Consider the following 21,188-nt stretch of genomic DNA (forward strand, 5'->3'; position numbering starts at 1 on the left):
ATCAGCAGCACAAGATCTCGTACTGCTGATCTCACATGATCTCACGGTACATTAGGCCTCTGTTTTCTGTGAATGAACCAAAAACCTGAAGCAACGAAGCAGGCAAAGAAACATGACAGAGATGAGATCTTTGCAAGGTAAGTGAGTCTCTACAGGCAAAATGCCTGTGAAGACCTTGCCGGGGGGTGGGGGAATAGGCAGGATGAATGTTTCAGAGCCTCTGGGTTCATTCGTAAGAGCAAACAACTGCTGTGGTGCTGCAATATTCATAATTTCAGGACTTGTTCATAAACGCTAGGAGGTGCTTGTCACGTAATTTCAAATGTTCACTAAGGGAATGTTCATAACCTGAAGAATACCTGTATAGGAACTACAAACAGAAAAGGAAATGAATGAAAAGAAAAGCTCATACCTCATAGTATATAAAAGAGTACCATCATCCTGGATTCGTAGTAGCTTGTTTGGCATAGTCATGTTGTGAGCTATTGACTTCTTTCCATTATGAAAGAATGTATCTGGAGTCCAGATTTTGCTGGCCATTAAATTATTCAGTCGGAGAATGTTCATGGGACCCTTGAATTTTAGCCTTTCATCTTTCCATTTTTGGCGGAAGAAAACATCTATTGTGTACTCCTGTAGTGGAAAAAAATGTTTCAACATGACAGTCAACTAAAAACAACAAGGCAGGTAGGCAATCTTTAATAAGCAATTCTTTTAAAAAATAAAATCTACCAATAAATAAATAATTCAGGAGTTTCTTGATCAAAACAAATTTATATGGGGGCTGAATTTATAGTCCTTTGAAAAAATTCTGGTCTACACCCTGATGAACCTGTACTGGAAAGCATCCTATTAGGTTAGAAGCTATCATAATAGTGTTTTATCTTGTTTTTGGTAAATAACCTGCAGGTGTCATTAATCTGATATTTGAGATAGATCCAGGATCATAGTATGACTCTATTACAACCCAGAGATCATATTCCCTCCACTCCTTTCACTTGGAGTCAGGATTTTCTCCATCCCTTTCTACCAGCACTATTGTTGAGATCTGCCTGCTTAGAACTTTGTCTGCTAAGTAGTTTCTTCTGTCCATACTAGATGGTCATACTTTTTTCTCTGGGAGTGGAAGACACAGAAATGAGTTTGTAAATTAAAATCCTATAAAAGAGATTTCCAAAGCAAACACTTTTATTTTTCAAAGAGGGATTATAGAGATTTTCTTAGTGGTATTTATATATTAGAATCTAGATTACTTATGGATTAGTTTCTCCAACACTCACATTTTCATTCAACATTTATATGATGATACCTTTTTCTAGAGTTATTCAAGTTTTCCTTCCATTTTTTCTCCTACCTAAAACAAGTGATAGTTTTTTCTTCTGCTGCTGTAGTTCTCACAAGACATGCTGCTTGTCAAATGGAGTAAGCACTGACTCCAGATACTTGCCATAATCAACTACTCCCCTATTATGATTCTTGACGGATCCATTTGTATATCCATATAAATTGTCTTAATACTCTCCCCAATCTCTTGACATCAGTTGAGTCTGGTAAACACTAATAGTAGGAGCTCTTAAATGATGGATCATCAACTTTGCAATTGCTCAGAAAATACAGTACTCTAAGCATCTGTTTTCAGGCCTTTATGAATCTAAGATAACTTTTATTGTCACTTTTCCTGTGTACACAGTGGCACACATTAAAAATGAAATTCTGATGCCCACCCTCAAAAGAACACACACACACATACATGTCCATTTGGTATACATCCAGTCCAAGGGTGGGTTCTACTTACCTTTACTACTGGTTCACTATGGGAGCACGTGCGCGCACGCTTCTGCTCATGCACAGAAACTTCATAGTTAATTATGACATCCAGGCAGGTAGGCGGAGCCTCTGCTACTTTTACTACCAGTTCTAAAGAACCAGACAGAACGAGGAGCAACCCACTACTGATCTAGTCTATTTTGAATACATAGTAGAAAAAAGAGTCTTGAGAGTTAAGAAGGTTGGTACTATATGTTACAAAGCTATTACGGAATCTAGTTATTCTGTTTTAGGTATCACAAAGCCTCCTCCCAGAAAATAACCAGGAAAGCCAGTCAAGGAGAAGATGTGTGCACATCCCCATCAAGCATCGCTTATAGTCCATGTCCTGGACAAAAGGAAGTGAGCTTCCTTTATGAACATTTTATTTTAGTTTGCTTCTGATTGATGTTGTTTATTATTAATCTGATACTATTTGTTTTATATATTACTTGTTTGTTTAAACTGCTTATGTGCTGATTTCTTGATATAATGAAGTATTCCATTATATACGTTACATTACAAAGTAAATTAAAATCCTTGTTCACAGAGTCAACAAATCATAAATCTATACAGTACTATCACCACTAATAATAATTGACTATCTTGAAGCTAAAGTATTTAATTGGGGCAGAACTGGAATAAACTGGAATAAGAAGGATTTATTGAATAATTTAGAGTCGATTACTCCATTCCAGTCTCCCATAATTAAAATAGATCTGTAATCCCATTGCAATATTTTAGTATGTAACATCTTATAGAAATAGTCCTGTTGTTGATTGGGAGCATAAATCCCAATCAGAAGAATTTGGCCATTTGCTGTAGACAATTCAATTGCTACAAACCTACCATCTTCATCTGTTTCTATAACTTTAGCTGTTAACTTTTTATTTACATAAATAACCACACCATTCTTTTTTTGTGAAGTTGAAGATATAAAATGTGTTCCTAGTTTGGAGTTTATCAAATATTTTTGATCTTGAGTTGTGATATGTGTTTCTTGTAAACAAATTATATCATTATTAAATTGTTTCAAATATGTAAATAATTTCTTCCTTTTCTGTGCTGAATTCAACCCATTAACATTCCAGGATAAACACTTAAACATCATCAGCCTCTTTCTGGAGCAAAGAGCAAAATAATTGAAGATCATCCGAAAGCTTCGATCTCGCTCCTCCCATAGCTCCAGTCTCTTGTGCAGTACTCTTAACTGCCTCCTTGTCTTGTCTTTCCTGTTGTTGTTGTTGCTTTTGTTTAAGTAACTTAGATTGAGCTCGAGTTATACGTTGATCCTTAACTTCAATCATCCGAACCGGGTCCAAGATTGGAGAAGATTCCAGCAAGGGCTCATCCAGAAAACCTCCTTCTGCACCTTGCACTTCCTCTAATTCCTGCTTAGACTGTTCTTGCAGTTCTCGTTGGGGTTGCTTCTCTTCACTCTCTTTAATCTCCAAAACTGTAGATGTACGTGGAGATGGTGTTCTTTCCTTAAAAATAGTAGTGTAGAAGTGCTGTGCCTTCTCCACGGTATTCAAACGGTATCTTTCTCCCTTGTATCTGAAAATTATGCCAACTGGTGCGTCCCACCGGAAAGGTATCTGTAAATTTTGCAATTCCTTAACAAGAAAGCCAAATTCTTTTCTAGCTTTCAGCATTTTAGGAGGCAATTCTTTATAAATTCCAATTCGTGAGCCCCCCACTTGTACAGAAGTGTAAAAGGATTTTTGCAGGATATCGTTTCTTATTTCTCTATCTGTAAAATATATGACCACATCTCTAGGTAATTGTCTTTGTCTGGCCACCCAGGAGTTCACTCTGTAAATTTTGTCTATTTTGTGAAAAACCACATCTGGATTAACTTGTAAAATCTTAGCCAGGGCCTCAGAACAAACTTGTCTCAAATCCTGTCTTTCCTCCTCTCGAATTCCTCGAAGCCGTATAGCAAACTCCATTGCCCTGAATTGTATCATGACAATCTCGTTTTCAACTCTTTGCATTTTATTGTCAACATCAGCAATTTTATAATCATTGTCTTTCATCTTAACATTAACTTCTGATTTAAGTTCTTCAACTTTAAAATCAACTTTCCCAATAAATTCTGCCAGGCCAGATGCCACTTCTGATATTTTTTTGGTCACCTTGTTTTGATTCTGTTTCACCATATCTTTAACTTCATTAATTTCCTGCATAAACTCCTGATGTGATTTTTGAAGTTTATCATCTATCTCCTGTTGAGATTTTTGAAATTTGTCATCCAAAGTTCTAGAAATAAATTCTTTTAAATCTCCCACATCAAATTCTTTTTTCTGAGTCTGTAGCTGTTGAGCAGGGGGAAGCTGCGTTTCATGTTTGTGTGTGGGGGATCCCCCCCCTGTTGCCTTCCCTTCCTGCTTCTTTGAAGCCATCCTGCCACGTGATCTAGTTTTTCTAAAGAGAGAAGTTCCTTTTCCTTTCCCTCCTGCACAAAGACTTCTAAAAAAGTCCCCCAGATTTGATCAAATAAAGGTTGAAGTAAAGCAAAGTCAAGTATTAAAAAGGGAGAAATTTTCCACTTGTTTCTCTTATTACAAACAAGGCAACTTTGTAGCAACTTGGAAACTTTGTAACAAAACAAGATAACTTCACCAATCCACACTCGCTGGCTCGTTAACTCTAAGGCTGAGCGCCATGTTTTTTCAAAGCACTTTCACTCATTCGCATTTTTCTCAGTTTAAAAAGTCAACAAAGCGCTAATACTTGCGTTTCCAAGTTTCAGGATTCAGGTAATTTCGCTGTTTATTAAAGCTGGTTCTTTTCGCTTTGAGTTTCCTGCAGCCGGCTTGTTCTGCAAAAGCAGAATCGTCCCACGTCGCCCGGAGTTTCAGCAGGTTGGGAGGGAGCCACGCCTGTTCTCTCCCCAGAAACTTCCCTGGGGGGTTACAGGGGCTCGACCTGTGCCCTGCGATCTCTTCTTCCTCAATCCTACGGATTTGGAAGTTTTCGAGCCGCTTCTTCGTCTCGGAGCGGCTCTACGGGCGGCGGGGCTGGCGGAGCTTCAAAAGGCGCCGCCGTCGCCGAAGACAGGGAAACCGGAAGTCCTGCTTATGTGCTGATTTCTTGATATAATGAAGTATTCCATTATATACGTTACATTACAAAGTAAATTAAAATCCTTGTTCACAGAGTCAACAAATCATAAATCTATACAGTACTATCACCACTAATAATAATTGACTATCTTGAAGCTAAAGTATTTAATTGGGGCAGAACTGGAATAAACTGGAATAAGAAGGATTTATTGAATGATAGATATCCCAGTTACATCATTTTAAAGTTCCCATTTATTATTACATAGGAAATGCTCCAATATTTTGGAAAAAAGAGCAAGATTTTCTAAATACTTTTTTCATTGCTCATAGTTTAAGAAAATCTTATACATTTTTCTGAGTAATCAGCAACAATCCTAATTATCTATCTAGATTTAATATTACATGTTTCCACTACAATTGTGGTGATTACTCATTTAATGTTATAGGTTGTTTTGTTTGCTTTTGTTTTACAGCAGAGTTGTCAAACTCAACGCCCACGAGCCGGATCCAGTCCATGGGGTGCTTAAATCCGGGCTGGCCTGGAAATATCAAAGGACTGGCCCGTGGTGCCTCTGTCAGCCAAAATGGGCTGCCTAGGGGTGTGTGTGTGTCTCTGTGCTGCCCATTTTTGGCCAGCAGGGTGCTGCTGGAGGCTGGGGAGGTGGAAAACGGCCCATGCAGGGGCCTCAGGAGGCCTCCGTGTGGCCTGTTTTGGCCAGCAGGGTGCTTCAGGAGGCGTCTGTCCCATCTCCCCCCCCCCGCTCCCCCTGGCCTGCAGAGAACTACAATGCTGATCTGGCCCTCGAAGAAATCCAATTTGACACCCCTGTTTTAGGGGAAATAGTTGTCTTTTATTATTGTCTTTAAATGAATTGTTTTTCCTCTTAGGCTAGTGTCACAATAAATTTACATTACTGGTGCTCTGTGGTTCTTTTAGGGTATCGTTTCACAAGAATAATCTAACCAATTTCATAAAGCCGAAAACATGCAATCTATTTTATTCTTGCTCTTTACCTTCTTTTGGTTAATGTCCATTATTCAAAATATCTAAATTCAAGAAACACATCCTGTACTTTCATCCAAGGAACATTCTTTTTACATGAACTAGTAAAGCAACAATTAAAACTACATTTCTCACTAGAAGAAAAAGGAAGCAACCTTGGTTTTGGTTTCCAAAGATTGGGTGGCAATTGGCCTGCCATGAGAGGTAATGGACATGAATAAAACCCCTGGAAGTAATTCTGTTTCAAAAAGTCAATTCAAGGCAGTTTTCTGATGTAGAAAGGAATGAGGAGAAAATAATCCCCCTCCAACTTAACTTTTTCAGAAAACCCACCACTATTATAGTTACCTCTGTATATTACTGTATATTACTAGGATGCTGATGCAAGAGAAATATGAGTTCAAGCTTTGGAAGTCTGTAAAGCAAAGGAAAGCTGACGTAACATAACTACAGTTGTGAATTCACTTAATGGCTGCTTTGCTTAACAACTGAGTTGCCAATTCTGGTTGAAAAAAGAATTGGATATCACCTCCATTTTCACCAATACAGCAAACCCACTCATTGTTTAATGTTTAATATGTCTTGGAATTTCTGAGGAGCAAATTTATCACACCTTATGATATCTTTAGAATCTTTATGGGACATTCCTTTCAGGCACTGTTTGAGATTTTTATCTCATACACCTATGATTCTTTTTGCAGATTCTATGGCTAGCTAAACTTAAAAATAATTATTTCACTTTCCTTTTTTCCTGCTTAAGTCTGATTATAATTATACCTTGGGATACAGTAAGTTGGAGAGTTAATTTTCTTAGGCACATGCATCCAAAGGCCAGAGAGATGGCACTAGGAAATTTATTTCACTTTAGTTATTCTCTTTTTCTTTGTTCAGGATTAGCTAATGGATCGTGGTTATGTGGCCCCCACATGCTTCATTTAACAGGTTTGAGGTGTAGGATGACAGGTAATGGAATTCCTCTGGAAATATATGGAAGCAGCAGTAATTACCAAAGACATACAAGAAGCCAGAAAGCCAAGGCCAGAATGTATAATCAGCCAAGAGGCCAACAAAAGATGATGGCAGAGACCCACTCCCATCCTAAGCAGTCACCTCTTGTCATTACAGAATTTAAAATAAAGCAAGAAAAGGAGAAAAGAGGGAGAACTCCCTAAAAACTCCTCAGAAGGAGAATAAGTGACAGAGGAGGAAAAATAAGTTTTTAAAAGTGTTTTTTTATGGAAGCAGTGGATTTTACATGATACTCAAAAGAATCTGGATAAACTTTGGAAAGGAAAAACTAAAATAAAGGCAATTTTCAAACTTTGGAAAGGAAAAACTAAAATAAAGGCAAGTTAGAATAAAGGCAATTTTCAAATGTAAGATCAATCAGCCTATTGATAGCATACTTTGCAAAGTGTACTTTTCAAATTGTACTCTGCTCAAAGAGAAGCAGGAGATCAAGCCATATTCAAAACCCAGTAAAAGTTGAGTTTATCTGAGATTTTGTTCATTGGGTGATAGAGCTTCCTTCTGTACTGTCAACAGATTTTTGAGATGGTGCCGAGCAGCAATTACTTTGCCCATAGAACCAATCTATCAATTAGTTCCGTATCATGCTTTTTTAGTAAAGCTCTCATTTTAGCCCAACTATTAATTAGCCCCCCTTCATGGATTACTGCCTTCTCATGCCGAAGGTGCTTGTGTAACTCAATGAAGCTATGAACTATGCTGTGCAGGGACACCCAAGATGGACAGGTCATAGCAGAGAGCTCTGACAAAACGTGATCCACTGGAAAAGGAAATGGCAACCTACTCCAGTATCTTTGCCATGAAAACCCCATGGACAGTATCAAAAGGAAAAAAGATATGACACCGTAAGATGAGCCCCCCCAAGTCGAAAGGTGTCCAATATGCTACTGGGGAAGAGCAGAAGGCTAGTACTAGTAGCACCAGAAAGAGTGAAGCGACTGGGCCAAAACCAAAAGGACGCTCAGCTGTGCATGCATCTGGTGGTGAAAGTAAAGTCTGATGCTATAAAAATCTATAGGAACCTGGAATGTAAGATCCATGAATCAAGGCAAGCTGGACGTAGTGAAACAAGAGAGCCTTGGTAGTACAGTGGTTTAATGCACCCTGTAATTAACACAGCTGCCTGCATTTTCTGCAGGTTCGAATCTTACCAGGCTCAAGGTTGACTCAGCCTTCCATCCTTTCTAAGGTAGGTTAAATGAGGACCCAGTTTCTGGGGGCAATAAGCTGACTTTGTATAAAATATACAAAAGTATGAAGGCTATTGCTTAACGCATTGTAAGCCGCCCTGAGTCTCCGGAGAAGGGCGGCATATAAATCAAATAAAAATAAAAAAAATAAATAAAAAATAAAGAGATGACAGGACTGAACATGGGGCAAAAACTTCTAAAAGCCATTTTAGAATGGCAGGCCCCTTGAACCTGTAAACAACTACAAATCTTTTTGGGGTTCGCTAACTTTTATAGGCAATTCATTCCATCCTCTACGAGAATAGCCTTGCCAATCACAGAACTGCTGAGAACAGGGAAAACCAGGGCTAAACCCCAGCTAAGCCAGCCACTCCAATGGACGATGGAATGCCAACAAGCATTTGAAAGTCTGAAAAGGCTACTTGCAAAAGAACTGGTTCTGAAGCACCCTGATTCTGAGGAATCCTTCGTGATCCAAGCTGACACCAGCAACGTGGCCATAGGGGCCGACCTCCTACAGAGAAATGAGGGGAATCTGCAACTGTGTACCTACAGCTCTCGAAAATTCAGTGACATGGAGAGACGCTGGACTGTATGGGAAAAGGAGGCTTTTGCGGTCTGGTGGGCACTATTGAAATGGCGCCACTTCCTGGTACCGTTTGAAGTGTGCATTGACCATAAAAATTCGAAGATATCTAGAACTTCTCATAAACTCTCACTGAAGCAGGTTCGGTGGGTGCAGTACTTCAATCAATTTAACTTCACCTTGAAATACCTCCCAGGAGGAAAAAATTTTCTGGCTGATGGCTTCTTGAGAATGTCCCAGTACAAGAATACTCGGGAGGAGGTGGTTAACGTAATTATTCCGCTACCCAGAAGGTGGCTGAGATGGCCACCAATAACGACCCGTGCAACAACTGACACATCAGGGGAGGAAGTGGCCAAGAAACTCAAAACTGAGTTGCAAAGTGACCCCTGGTTCAAGAACCACCAGCAGCTCTTGACCATTAGGGACAAGTTTGCCTGGAAGGGACTATATGTCCCTAACAACTTGCGGATGCAGGTCCTACGAAGGAGGCATAATGCCAGGCAGGCATGGGACTTTGGGTTCTTAAAAATTCTGCAGACTTCATAGTCAAGCTGCCACAAAGTGGAGGGAATACCATGATTTGGACAGTGATTGACCTATTTTCCAAGCAGGCTCATTTCCTCCCTTCTCTGGATTACTGTCCATCCACAAACTGGCGAAGTTGTTCCTGAGGCATATCTACTGATTGCATGAAGTCCCACGCAGGAGTATTTCAGATTGGGGTTCCAATTCACAGCTAAGTTCTGGAGAGAGTTCTTAAAGTCCATTGGATCCTCCCAGGGGCTTAGTTCAGCTTTTCATCCAAGTACCAAGGGGGTGGTGGAAAGAATTAACACCATGGTGGAGCTGTACCTAAGGTGTTATGTCAACTACCAGCAGACTAATTGGGCAGAACTACTGTCTTTTGCTGAAATTGCATACAATAAAGCAATGCACAGCAGCACCTTGAAGGGAGGATTTACTCCCTTCAAGGTGGTCAATAAGGTAGACTTTGTCCCCATGCCAGAATACCCCCAGATATTAGTCTAAAGGAGTGGGTGGACTCATTGCAGAATACGTGGGGAAATGTAAGGCAAAAACAGAAGCCTACAAACAGCAAGCTGATAAGAAACTAGACCCTCAGAGACCCTTCCAGGTGGGAGAGAAGGTTTATCTCTCCATAAAGAACTTAAAGCTAAAGTTGCCCTGTAAAAAAATAGGTCCTAAATTCTTGGGGCCATTCCCCATCATAAAGGTAATCAATCCAGTTACTGTTAAAACTTCCTTGCCTTTTGGGGAAGCTACACCCGGTATTCCACAGTAGCCTATTAAAACCATTGAGACTGTGTCAGCCCTGAAGCCATTTTGGGAGCATCTTCAGGGCAGCCCAACACAGCGAGGCTGGGTGGAGCTGTGGGAATGTGAGTGGGGAGATACAGATAGCTGGGGAATGTGTAGCCAAAATAGCATTCTTTCTCGTGTGAGCTAAGGACGCTCTTCCAGGTATTGGAGGGGCATGGACAAAAGCCAGCCAGAGTTGGGACTGTGAACTGATTGGAACTTGTGATGGCCGTGTGACCTGGGGGCAAAAACTTTAGGTTTTGATTTGGGTGGGGAAAACCTCGGATCCTTCAGAGTAGGGTTTTTACTAATTGTGCCAATTTGACATTCCTAACAAATTTATGAAATGAAAAACCCATGGACAATACCAAAAGGCAAAAAGATATGATGCTGGAAGATGAGCCCCTCAGGTCCGAAAGTGTCCAATATGCTACTGAGGAAGAGCAGAGGGCTAGTACTAGTAGCACCAGAAACGATGAAGCAACTGAGTCAAAGCCGAAAGAACACACAGCTGTGGATGTATCTGGTCGTGAAAGGAAAGCTGGATGTGGTTAAACAAGAGATGACAAGACTGAACATTGACATCTTAGGAATCAGTGAACTAAAATGGACAGGAATGGATGAATTTAATTCAGATGACCATCAGGTATACTACTGTAGGCAAGAATCTTTCAGAAGAAATGGAGTAGCCTTCATACTCAATAAAAGAGTAGGAAAATAGCGAGCTGCACTGGCTTCCGGTGGTCTTCCGGGTGCGCTTCAAGGTTTTGGTTCTCACCTTTAAAGCCGTCGGTCAAGCAATGTCAACTGGCGACCCCCAGAGGGAGAGCCTTCTCTGTGGGGGCACCCGCCCTCTGGAACGAACTACCCCCAGGGATACGACTGATCCCGGACCTCCGTACTTTCCGCCGGGCTCTGAAGACTTTCTTGTTTCAGCAAGCCAGGCTGGCTTAAGATTTTAATTGATTAATTTTATGGGTAAGGGGTTTTAAAATTGGGAAGCCAAATTGATTTAATTATTTTTTAAATTATTTTAATTTTCATACTGTATGTATTTTAACCTTGGCTGTTCACTGCCCTGAGTCCTTCGGGAGAAGGGCGGTATAATAAATAAAATAAAATAAAATAAAATAAAATAAAATAAAATAAAATAAAATAAAATAATAAAATAAAATAAAATAAAATAAAATAAAATAAAATAAAATAAAATAAAATAAAATAAAATAAAATAAAATAAAATAATAAAATAAAATAAAATAAAATAAAATAATAAAATAAAATAAAATAAAATAAATAAAATAAAATAAAATAAAATAAAATAATAAAATAAAATAATAAAATAATAAAATAATAAAATAATAAAATAAAATAAAATAAAATAAAATAAAATAAAATAAATAAAATAAAATAATAAAATAAAATAAAATAATCAAATCAAATCAAATCAAATAATAAAATAAAATAAAATAAAATAAAATAAAATAAAATAAAATAAAATAAAATAATAAAATAAAATAAAATAAAATAATAAAATAAAATAAAATAAAATAAAATAAAATAATAAAATAAAATAATAAAATAAAATAAAATAATAAAATAAAATAAAATAAAATAAAATAAAATAAAATAAAATAAAATAAATAAAATAAAATAAAATAATAAAATAAAATAATAAAATAAAATAATAAAATAATAAAATAATAAAATAAAATAAAATAAAATAAAATAAAATAAATAAAATAAAATAATAAAATAAAATAAAATAATCAAATCAAATCAAATCAAATCAAATAATAAAATAAAATAAAATAAATAAATAAAATCAAATCAAATAATAAAATAAAATAAATAATAAAATAAAATAAAATAATAAAATTAAATTAAATTAAATTAAATTAAATTAAATTAAATTAAATTAAATTAAATTAAATTAAATTAAAATAATAAAATAAAATAATTAAATTAAATTAAATTAAATTAAATTAAATTAAATAATAAAATAAAATAAAATAAAATAAAATAAAATAATAAAATAAAATAAAATAAAATAAAATAAAATAAAATAATAATATAAAATCAAATTAAATTAAAATAATAAAATAAAATAATTAAATTAAATTAAATTAAATTAAATAATAAAATAAAATAAAATAAAATAAAATAAAATAAAATAAAATAATAAAATAAAATAAAATAAAATAAAATAAAATAAATAAATAAATAAATAAATACATACATACATACATACATACATACATACATACATACATACATACAGTACTGGGATACAATCCCCAAAATGACAGAATGATCTCAGTTCAAATCCAAGGCAAACCATTCAACATCACAGTAGTCCACATCTATGTCCCAACCACTGGTGCTGAACAGGCTGAAGTTGACCAGTTCTATAAAGCCCTACAACACCTTATAGAATTAACACCAAAAAATGATGTTCTTATCATTGGAATGCTAAAGTAGGAAGACAAAAGATAACAGGAATAACAGGCAAGTTTGGCTTTGGAGTACAAAATGAAGCAGGGCACAGGCTGATAGAATTTTGTCAAGAGAATATGATGGTCATAACAAACACTCTTTTCCAACCACCCAAGAGACGACTCTACATATGGACGTCACCAGACGGTCAACACAGAAATCAGATTGACTATGTGCTCTGCAGCCAAAGATGGAGAAGCGCTATACAGTCAGTAAAAACAAGACCAGGAGCTGACTGTGGCTCAGATCATGAGCTTCTCATTGCAAAATATAAGCTTAAATTGAAAAAAGTAGGGAAAAGCACTAGGCCACTCAGGTATGAACTAAATCATATCCCTGATGAATATACAGTAGAGGTGACAAATAGATTTAAGGAATTAGATATGGTAGACAGAGTGCCTGAAGAACTATGGACAGAGGTTCGCAACATTGTACAAGAGGTAGCAACTAAAACCACCCCAAAGAAAAAGAAACGCAAGAAAGCAAAATGGCTGTCTGAGGAAGCTTTACAAATAGCTGAGGAAAGAAGGGAAGCAAAAGGCAAGGGAGAAAGAGAAAGATATACCCAATTGAATGCAGAATTCCAGAGAATAGCTAGAAGGGATAAGAATGCCTTCTTAAATGAACAATGCAAAGAAATAGAAGAAAACAATAGAATAGAGAGGACCAGAGATCTCTTCAAGAAAATTGGAGATATGAAGGGAACGTTTCAGGCAAAGATGGGCATGATAAAGGACCAAAATGGCAGGGACCTAACAGAGGCAGAAGAGATTAAGAAGTGGTGTAGTGTTCATAGCCTCAAATCCGGAGAAAAAGAATGGTGTAGTGATTTATATAAATAAAAGATTGCCAGCTAAAATTATAGAAGCAGATGACTGTGGAAGATATATAGCAATTGAACTTTATACATATAATGGTCCAATTTTGGTGATTGGAATTTACGCTCCTAATCAGCAACAAGAAAATTTCTATAAAATATTGTATTCTAAAATATTACAATGGGACTATAGATCTATTTTACTTATGGGAGATTGGAATGGAGTAATAGATCCTAAAAAAGATAAAAAGAGTTTGGCAAAGTCATGTGTTAAATTACCACAGATCTTTTTTGATATGAAAGAAGATTTGGAATTGAAAGATATATGGAGAGTGCATAACCCAAAAGAATTGGACTTTACTTTTTTCTCAGACAGACATAGATCCTTCTCTAGGATTGATTTTATCCTACTTACGGCTGATTTATTTTTAAAAACAAAGAAAACAAAGATATTTCCGAGGACTTTAACTGACCATAGCCGGTATGGATAGAAATAGAAATGGGAAAAAATGAGAGAAGATCGTGGAGAGTAAATGAAAACTTGTTTAGATATGAAAAGAATGTAAATGAACTCAAAAAACAAATGAAGGAATTTTTTGAAATGAATTTGAGTAAGGGCACCCCTATTGAAATTGTTTGGAACGCGAGCAAGGCGTATATGCGGGGGGTACTGATCTATATGAATTCTAAACATAAATCAAATCGACAAAGAAAAAGATTAGAATTGGAAGGAGAGATAAAGAAAAAAGAACAGTTACTCATAAAAAATCCAACAGATGAAAAATTACAAGGAATTATAAAACTTTTGAAAGATCAATTTCAAATGCTCACAGTGGAACAAGCAGCAACTAATTTACAATTTGCGAAACATAATACATTTTGCAACGCTAATAAACCGGGCAGGTGGTTGGCTTACACACTGAGGAAACAACAGAGTACTTGGACTATTGGCAGTATTGAGTATGGAGGGAAGGAAGTTTTTCAACAAAGATTAATCAAAGAAGCCTTCTTAGATTATTATACTAAACTATATGCCAAAGATGATATACAGAATGAGCTTATAAATAAATATATGAGTTATGAAAATTTCTAGTGATCAAAAGGAAAGAACGAGTCTACCAATAACAGTTGAGGAGATTATTGTTGCTATTAAACAACTGAAAACAGCTAAAGCTCCAGGAACGGATGGTTTAACTGCGGTGTATTATAAAACTTTACAAGTAGAAATGATTGAACATCTTAAAGACTTATTTTGTAGCATACAACAAGGGGGTAAAATACCCCCTTCATGGAAAGCAGCTTTTGTTTCATTGATACCAAAAGAGGAAGCAGGTTCTACAAAACCGGAAAATTTTAGACCAATATCTCTCCTGAATACGGATTACAAAATTTTTGCAAAAGTATTAGCCAACAGATTAATGCCAGTTATTCAAGAGGTGATTCATCATGATCAAGCAGGATTTATAGAAGGCAGATACATGAAGGATAATGTGAGGCAAATTATAGACTTATTGGAATATCTTGAGAAGAATAAACAGATCTCTGCAGTGCTGGTGTTTTTGGATGCGGAGAAGGCCTTTGATCGAGTGAACTGGAACTTTCTATTAAAGACTTTAAGAAAGATGGACTTTGGGGATCAGTTTGTGCAGGCGGTTTCAGCAATTTATCAAGAGCAAACAGCACAAATTATTATTAATGGAAGCTTAACTACAAACTTCAGTATAGAAAAAGGCACAAGACAAGGTTGTCCATTATCCCTGTTGTTGTTTATCTTAACTCTAGAAGTCTTGTTGAACACAATACAGGACTCGAGTACTTTGAATGGAATAGTTATAAGGCAAGAGGATTACAGAACAAGGGCATTTGCAGACGATCTGGTTGTTACCCTAACACGGCTGATGGAGTCAATAATCCAGATGAAAGGCATTATAGAACAATATGGTATGGTATCAGGATTTAGACTGAATCAGAAAAAAACCAAGATGATAGTTAAAAATATGACAGAAGATCAAAAGAAGGAACTTGAAAGGAAGGCAGGCTTTGAAATAGTACCAAAGGTGAGATATCTAGGAGTCCAAGTTGCAGATTCAAATATAAAACTGTTCCAAAATAACTATGAGGTGTTGTGGCGAAAGGTACAAAAGGATATGGAAACCTGGAAAAAACTGCAGCTGTCCTTACTTGGAAGAATAGCAGCAGTTAAAATGAATGTTCTACCTAGATTTTTATTTTTGTTTCAAATTATTCCGGTGCTTAAAAGTGATAAACAGCTGACGGAATGGCAAAAAGGAGTGAATAAGTTTGTTTGGAATGAGAAAAAACCAAGAGTTAAATTGAAAATTATGCAAGATGTTCGTGAAAGCGGTGGCCTTAAACTTCCAAACCTACGACTGTACTATGAAGCAGCAGCGTTGACACAAGCAAGTGATTGGTTTGGAAGGACAAAGACTGGAATATTGAATATAGAGAGTTATGATCTTGAACATGGTTGGCATACATATTTATTCTATGAAAATAAAGTGGATAAAGTATTCAATAGCCATATACTTAGAAACTCCTTGATGAGAGTATGGAAGAAGCACTGGTTCAAATGGGATTATAAAATACCGTTGTGGTTGGATCTTGGTCATATTATACGGAATACAAACATAAAGTCACTCGGGGGGGGGTTTTATACAAAGAAGTACTTTTTAATGATGGGGGCAGATGGCAACTAAAGACATTAAATACACTGTTGGAAGAAGGGATTAATATAACTTGGTTACAGTATAATCAACTTCAAGATGGAGAGAAGATCAAAAAACTGGTTTAATGTTGCATGAAGAAGAATTGGTAAGACAGATAAAAGAGAAAGGCCCAATGCATATCAAGAGGGTTTATAACGTTTTGTTAGAAAGAGACTCAGAAAATGAATTGGTTAAAGATTGTATGATAAAATGGGCGCAAAACTTTGCAGAACCAGTTATGATGGAAACGTGGGAAAAAATATGGGTTCAGAATGTTAAATTTACCCTGTCACAGAATTTGAGGGAAAATTTTTATAAAATGTTTTATAGATGGCATCTAGATCCTAAGAAATTGTCATGCATGTATCCTAATGTTCAACCAAAATGTTGGAGATGTGATTGTTTAGATGCTACATATTATCATATATGGTGGACTTGCAAGAAAGTGAAGGCTTTCTGGATAAAAATTTGGTGGGTTATGCAAAATGTTTTGAAGAAAAAACTCCAATTTTCTCCTCAATTGTTTTTATTGGGCATAGTTAAGGACTTTTCAATGGGTGAAACAAAATTGATATTGTATATGGTGACAGCAGCTAGGTTACTGATTGGTCAATATTGGAAAAGGGATGTTATGCTTACTATTGAAGAATGGACTTTGAAGGTGGCCAGTTTTGCAGAAATGGCGAAGATATCAGCATACTTAAAAGATCGGACTCAAGAGACTTATGCATGGGAATGGAAGAAATGGATAGATTATGTGCAGAATAAATATCAAACTAGGAAGTACCAGATAGCTTTTAGTTGGGTAGAATAGTTCAATGTCATGTAGAAATGTATAGTACACAGGGGGCAGAATAGATGGGCGGTAAAGTATGATATAATATGATTTGGATTTGGATTTCACCTTGGGGAAGTCATGGGAGGAGGGGAGGGCTAGGGAGGGTTAGGGAGGGAAAGCGGGGGGGAAATGGGAAAATTTGTATTTGTAAAACTTTTTCAATTAAAAAAAAAAGTGGTGGCCAAATTACACAGAACAACTATACAAGAATGAGCTTAATGTCCCCGATAACTATGATGGGGTGGTCACTGATCTCGAGCCAGACATCCTGGAATGTGAAGGGCCTTAGGAAATCTGAGCAACAATAGAGCTAGTGGAGATAAGAGTATTCCAACTGAGCTATTCAAAATCTTAAAAGACAATACAGTAAAAGTGCTACACTCAATTTGCCAGCAAATTTAGAAAACTCAACAGTAGCCACAGGATTGGAAAAGGTCAGTTTACATTCCAATTCCAAAGAAGGGCAATGCCAAAGAATGTTCAAACTACCGCACCATTGCACTCATTTCACATGCTAGGAAAGTTATGCTCAAAATTCTACAAGCTAGGCTCCAGCAGTATGTTGGACCTAGAACTACCAGCAATACAGGCAGGATTTCGAAGAGGCAGAGGAACTAGAGATCAAATTGCCAACATACTCAGGATGATGGAGAAAGCTAGGGAGTTCCAGAAAAACATCTACTTCTGCTTCATTGACTATGCTAAAGCCTTTGATTGTGTGGATCACAACACATTGTGGCAACTTCTTAAAGAGATGGGAGTACCAGACCATCTTATTTGTCTCTTGAGAAACCTATATGTGGGTCAAGAAGCAACAGTGAGAACTGGACACAGAACCTCTGATTGGTTCAAAATTGGGAAATCAACAATAGATGGAGGGGGGGATGACTGAAAAGGGCTATTTGTGATTCATACCTTACAGATGCTCTTTTCCACGTACGGGAGCCAACTGTCAACTCTCAAAACAACTCTAGCTGAAGCCATATTTTTCTTGCTTTTTCTTAGTTGCCATAGTTATGGGGGGGAGGGGGACTTATGGGACTGTAGAATGTTAGTGTCATGGCCCCATGGGAGTTTGGGTCTGAGGAGGAGGATGAGACGGAGCTAGGGCCAATGGAGGAATGACTGGAGGAGCAGGAGGAAGCAGTCCTAGGTCCCTCGGGCCTGGAAAGGGTCACCAGCAAAGGAGAGAGGGCGCAGGATGACCAAGCAAAGGGGGAGGAGGGGGCGGAGCAGAGGAGTGACAGAGCTCCGGCAATGAGCAATTATCTCCCCCCCAACCCCCAAGCATGGTGAATGGAGAGGCGGCGGAATCAGCGCAGGGTGACCCGACCACTCAGAAGGAGTGTGCCCCGCTCCTCTTCACAAGGCTCACCTGGGGAATGAGATTTAAAGGGACGCTGTTGGGAGGGGCAGTTGTTGGGAACAAGCGTTGCCTTTTTCCAGTCTCACGTGCTGTTACTGATGTCTGGATATTTTCCTTGCCTTGCCCTGTTTGCCTTGCCCTGCTTGCATTGGTTGCCTGGCCTGGCTAGGTGCGAGTTCACAGCAACCCAGTTCTGCTCCGGGTTGTGCTGCAGATGCAGTGAAATCTTCCTGTGATGAGGACTCCTTGGAACCAAATTCCCTGAAATGTGACTGCTCTCAGAACTGTGCTGATCCTCTGGACTAACAGCAGCCAGGAACTATTGGAGGTGTGTGTTTAGAGCTTTGTTCCTGGATGGTGAACGGTGGGACTTTTGGGGGAAAGTTGGAGTTTATTATAAGTTGGGACATTAAGCCTTTGTTCCAGCTGTGTTGTTTCCATGCCCAGCCCTGGTCATCACAGTTTTCTTCCAATGTGCCAGACATAACAACGATATGGCTCCTGAGAACCAAGGCCAAATCAGTGCGCCATAGCAACAGCAGGAGGGAGTGCTGAGAAGTTCATCACCTGCTTAGTTGGCTAATGTGACCTGTGACACAAGGGGAGGCAGGGCGGACAGTATCTATTCTTTAATTATATCAAAAACACAGGAATTATTCAGTGTTGGTTTCACCTCTGACCGTGCCAATATGATGTACCCAATAAACAGGATTTTTGAGGAAGCCAAGGCCTCAGAGTCTTTGAATTGGTTGGGAGCATTACTTCGAACCATGACAATAGGTTTTAGAAAGTTTCAAAGGTGTGTGTGTGTGTTTGTGTTTGTGTTTGTGTGTGTGTGTGTGTAAAACCATATATATATTCTAGAACACTTGTACATATCTCTTTCAAACATTTGTCTTTTGGCCGGTTGTGTTTCTTGGTTTCTTTGTTTAATACATGGTTCAAGTCCACATGCTGAGATCCATCTGAAACTTTTTAAAACCTAAAACTTTATAAAACCTCTGTGTGTGGATGTGTGTGACCATTTTATAACTACACAAAATTTGCTATACAATATTTGAAAAAATAAAGTACACATAGAAGTCACATAAAAATTTTAAAAGTCCCCACCCCAACCAAAATTTTGTGAGATCCTGCAGAATGTGAGGTCTTAAGCTATACTGTAGCTTGTTTAGTTTATGCCTAAATCTGGCGCTGGCAGCTGGATATCTTTTCTGCTTCAATTCAGCCATATCATCATATATATCTCAGAGATTATTTCAGTTACTATACTCACCATGTCAGTATCTGAAACTGGTCCAAAACTGGTCACATAGATATTTGTAAAAACTTCAGTTGTACTATCTGGAATAAAAAGAGAGGTTACTGATTTACATACCGAAAGAAATACTATAATGTATTTTATTTAACAAATATCACTACATTTCCTGTAATGTGTAGATTTTTCTTTGTTTCGCTTTTTCAATACAGCTTTGAGTCCCTTGTTCACCATTGAGGACATACTATATAGTAAAACATTCTCAAAGAAAAACCAGTTAAATTTCTGTAAATCAAATTTTTGTATTTTCATACCCATCTCACATTATATTCTATACATCTTAACTCCGAGTTTGAAACTATAGAAAGCCTTAAGAGAACAAAAATATTTTATAAATCAGAAAATTTTATACAATAGTTCTGGATATCTAACTTCTGAGCTTTCAAAGCATTACTACACATTTGTTATCTGAAGTAATGGAAATTAGTTACAATACTTTTGGAGTCAAGTACAAAAGTCTGAAAAGGAGGCAAAAGATCATAGGAAAATAAAATGGAAACAGGGAGCCCAGGAAACAAAGTACATCCTCCAGAAACAAAATTCTTATCATTTTTTATTTTACATGTTCTGCTTAACATAAGTATTGACAGGATAGTTCTCCCTCTGGTCCGCTGTTTGGGCAGGAAGAATACTTGAATATGATTGGCTGGGCTCCCTGACAGCTCCCTATAAAAGGGCTGGCTGTTAGAGGGGCTGGCTGCTGGATTGTGAATAGTTGCTGAATAAAGAGCTGTTGTCTGAAGCCTGTCTCCAGTCTCTTCAATCCTAACACTGGCGACGAGGATGGGATTCTGAAGAAAACACTGAGACCAAAAAGAGCTGACAACGAACAATCCAGCCTGGCGGCAAACGTGAATGGCAGCCATATTGTGCACCAAATTCAAACGCTCGGAATTGTGGCAAGCATGTCTATGTTCCACCCGCTGGTTCCGTTCGACCCAGTGAAGGAGAAATGGGGCACTTATATGACGAGGTTTGAGTGCTTCATGGAAGCAAAAGACTTCCTCGGACTGTCGGACAACCGGAAAAAAGTGCTGTTCCTGAGCCACTGCGGACACGATGTATTCGACACCGCTGAAGCCCTGTCCGAAACAACTCCAGTACAATCCATACCATGGCACATGCTATAAAAAGCACTAAAAACACACTATGCTCCTGCTCCATTAAAGACGGTGAGGCCTTACACATTCCGGCACCGAATGCAGCAGGATGGAGAATCTATCAATCAATTTGTCACTGCACTACGAAAAGCTGCTACCCACTGGGACTTGGATGATATTTTAATTGACTAAATAATTTGGGGCATAAAGGACCACCGGCTGCAGAGACGACTCTTGGCAAAGACCAATCTAACGTTGCAGGCAGCGTTGGACGAGGCAAGGGCAACCGAGTCATCAAACAAGGTGGCCAAGTCCCTTCAGAAGCTTACTACAGCTCCGGCTGCAACGAAACGAACTGCCACTATACATAAGAGCCGTCACCAAGACGAGGAATCTGAAAGCAGCAAGGACGAGGTCTATCGCACGGAAAGGAAGAAAAACACAGAGCAAGAGAGTAGAAGGCAACCATGTGCCAGCTGTGGGGGGCAGCACCCTAGGGCATCCTGCCATTACAGGGGCGCCATA

At 37.8% G+C, this 21,188-nt stretch overlaps 1 protein-coding gene across 6 annotated transcripts in view; it reads right to left on the reverse strand.

Moving 5' to 3' along the window:
- GABRA2 (gamma-aminobutyric acid type A receptor subunit alpha2) overlaps window positions 1–21,188 on the reverse strand; it is a 331,422-nt gene that overhangs the window by 192,885 nt on the left and 117,349 nt on the right. For all 6 annotated transcript variants that reach the window (XM_087875270.1, XM_034432901.3, XM_087875267.1 and 3 more), the window contains exons 4-5: window positions 19,522–19,589; window positions 413–633 (exon numbers count right to left, since the gene is read on the reverse strand). In XM_087875270.1, the coding sequence (XP_087731396.1) occupies window positions 413–633; window positions 19,522–19,589 (289 nt within the window). The remainder of the gene's footprint in view (window positions 1–412; window positions 634–19,521; window positions 19,590–21,188) is intronic.

The sequence above is a fragment of the Pantherophis guttatus genome, chromosome 8 (assembly GCF_059756535.1).
Source record: "Pantherophis guttatus breed Tessera chromosome 8, ASM5975653v1, whole genome shotgun sequence".
Classification (NCBI taxonomy): domain Eukaryota; kingdom Metazoa; phylum Chordata; class Lepidosauria; order Squamata; family Colubridae; genus Pantherophis; species Pantherophis guttatus.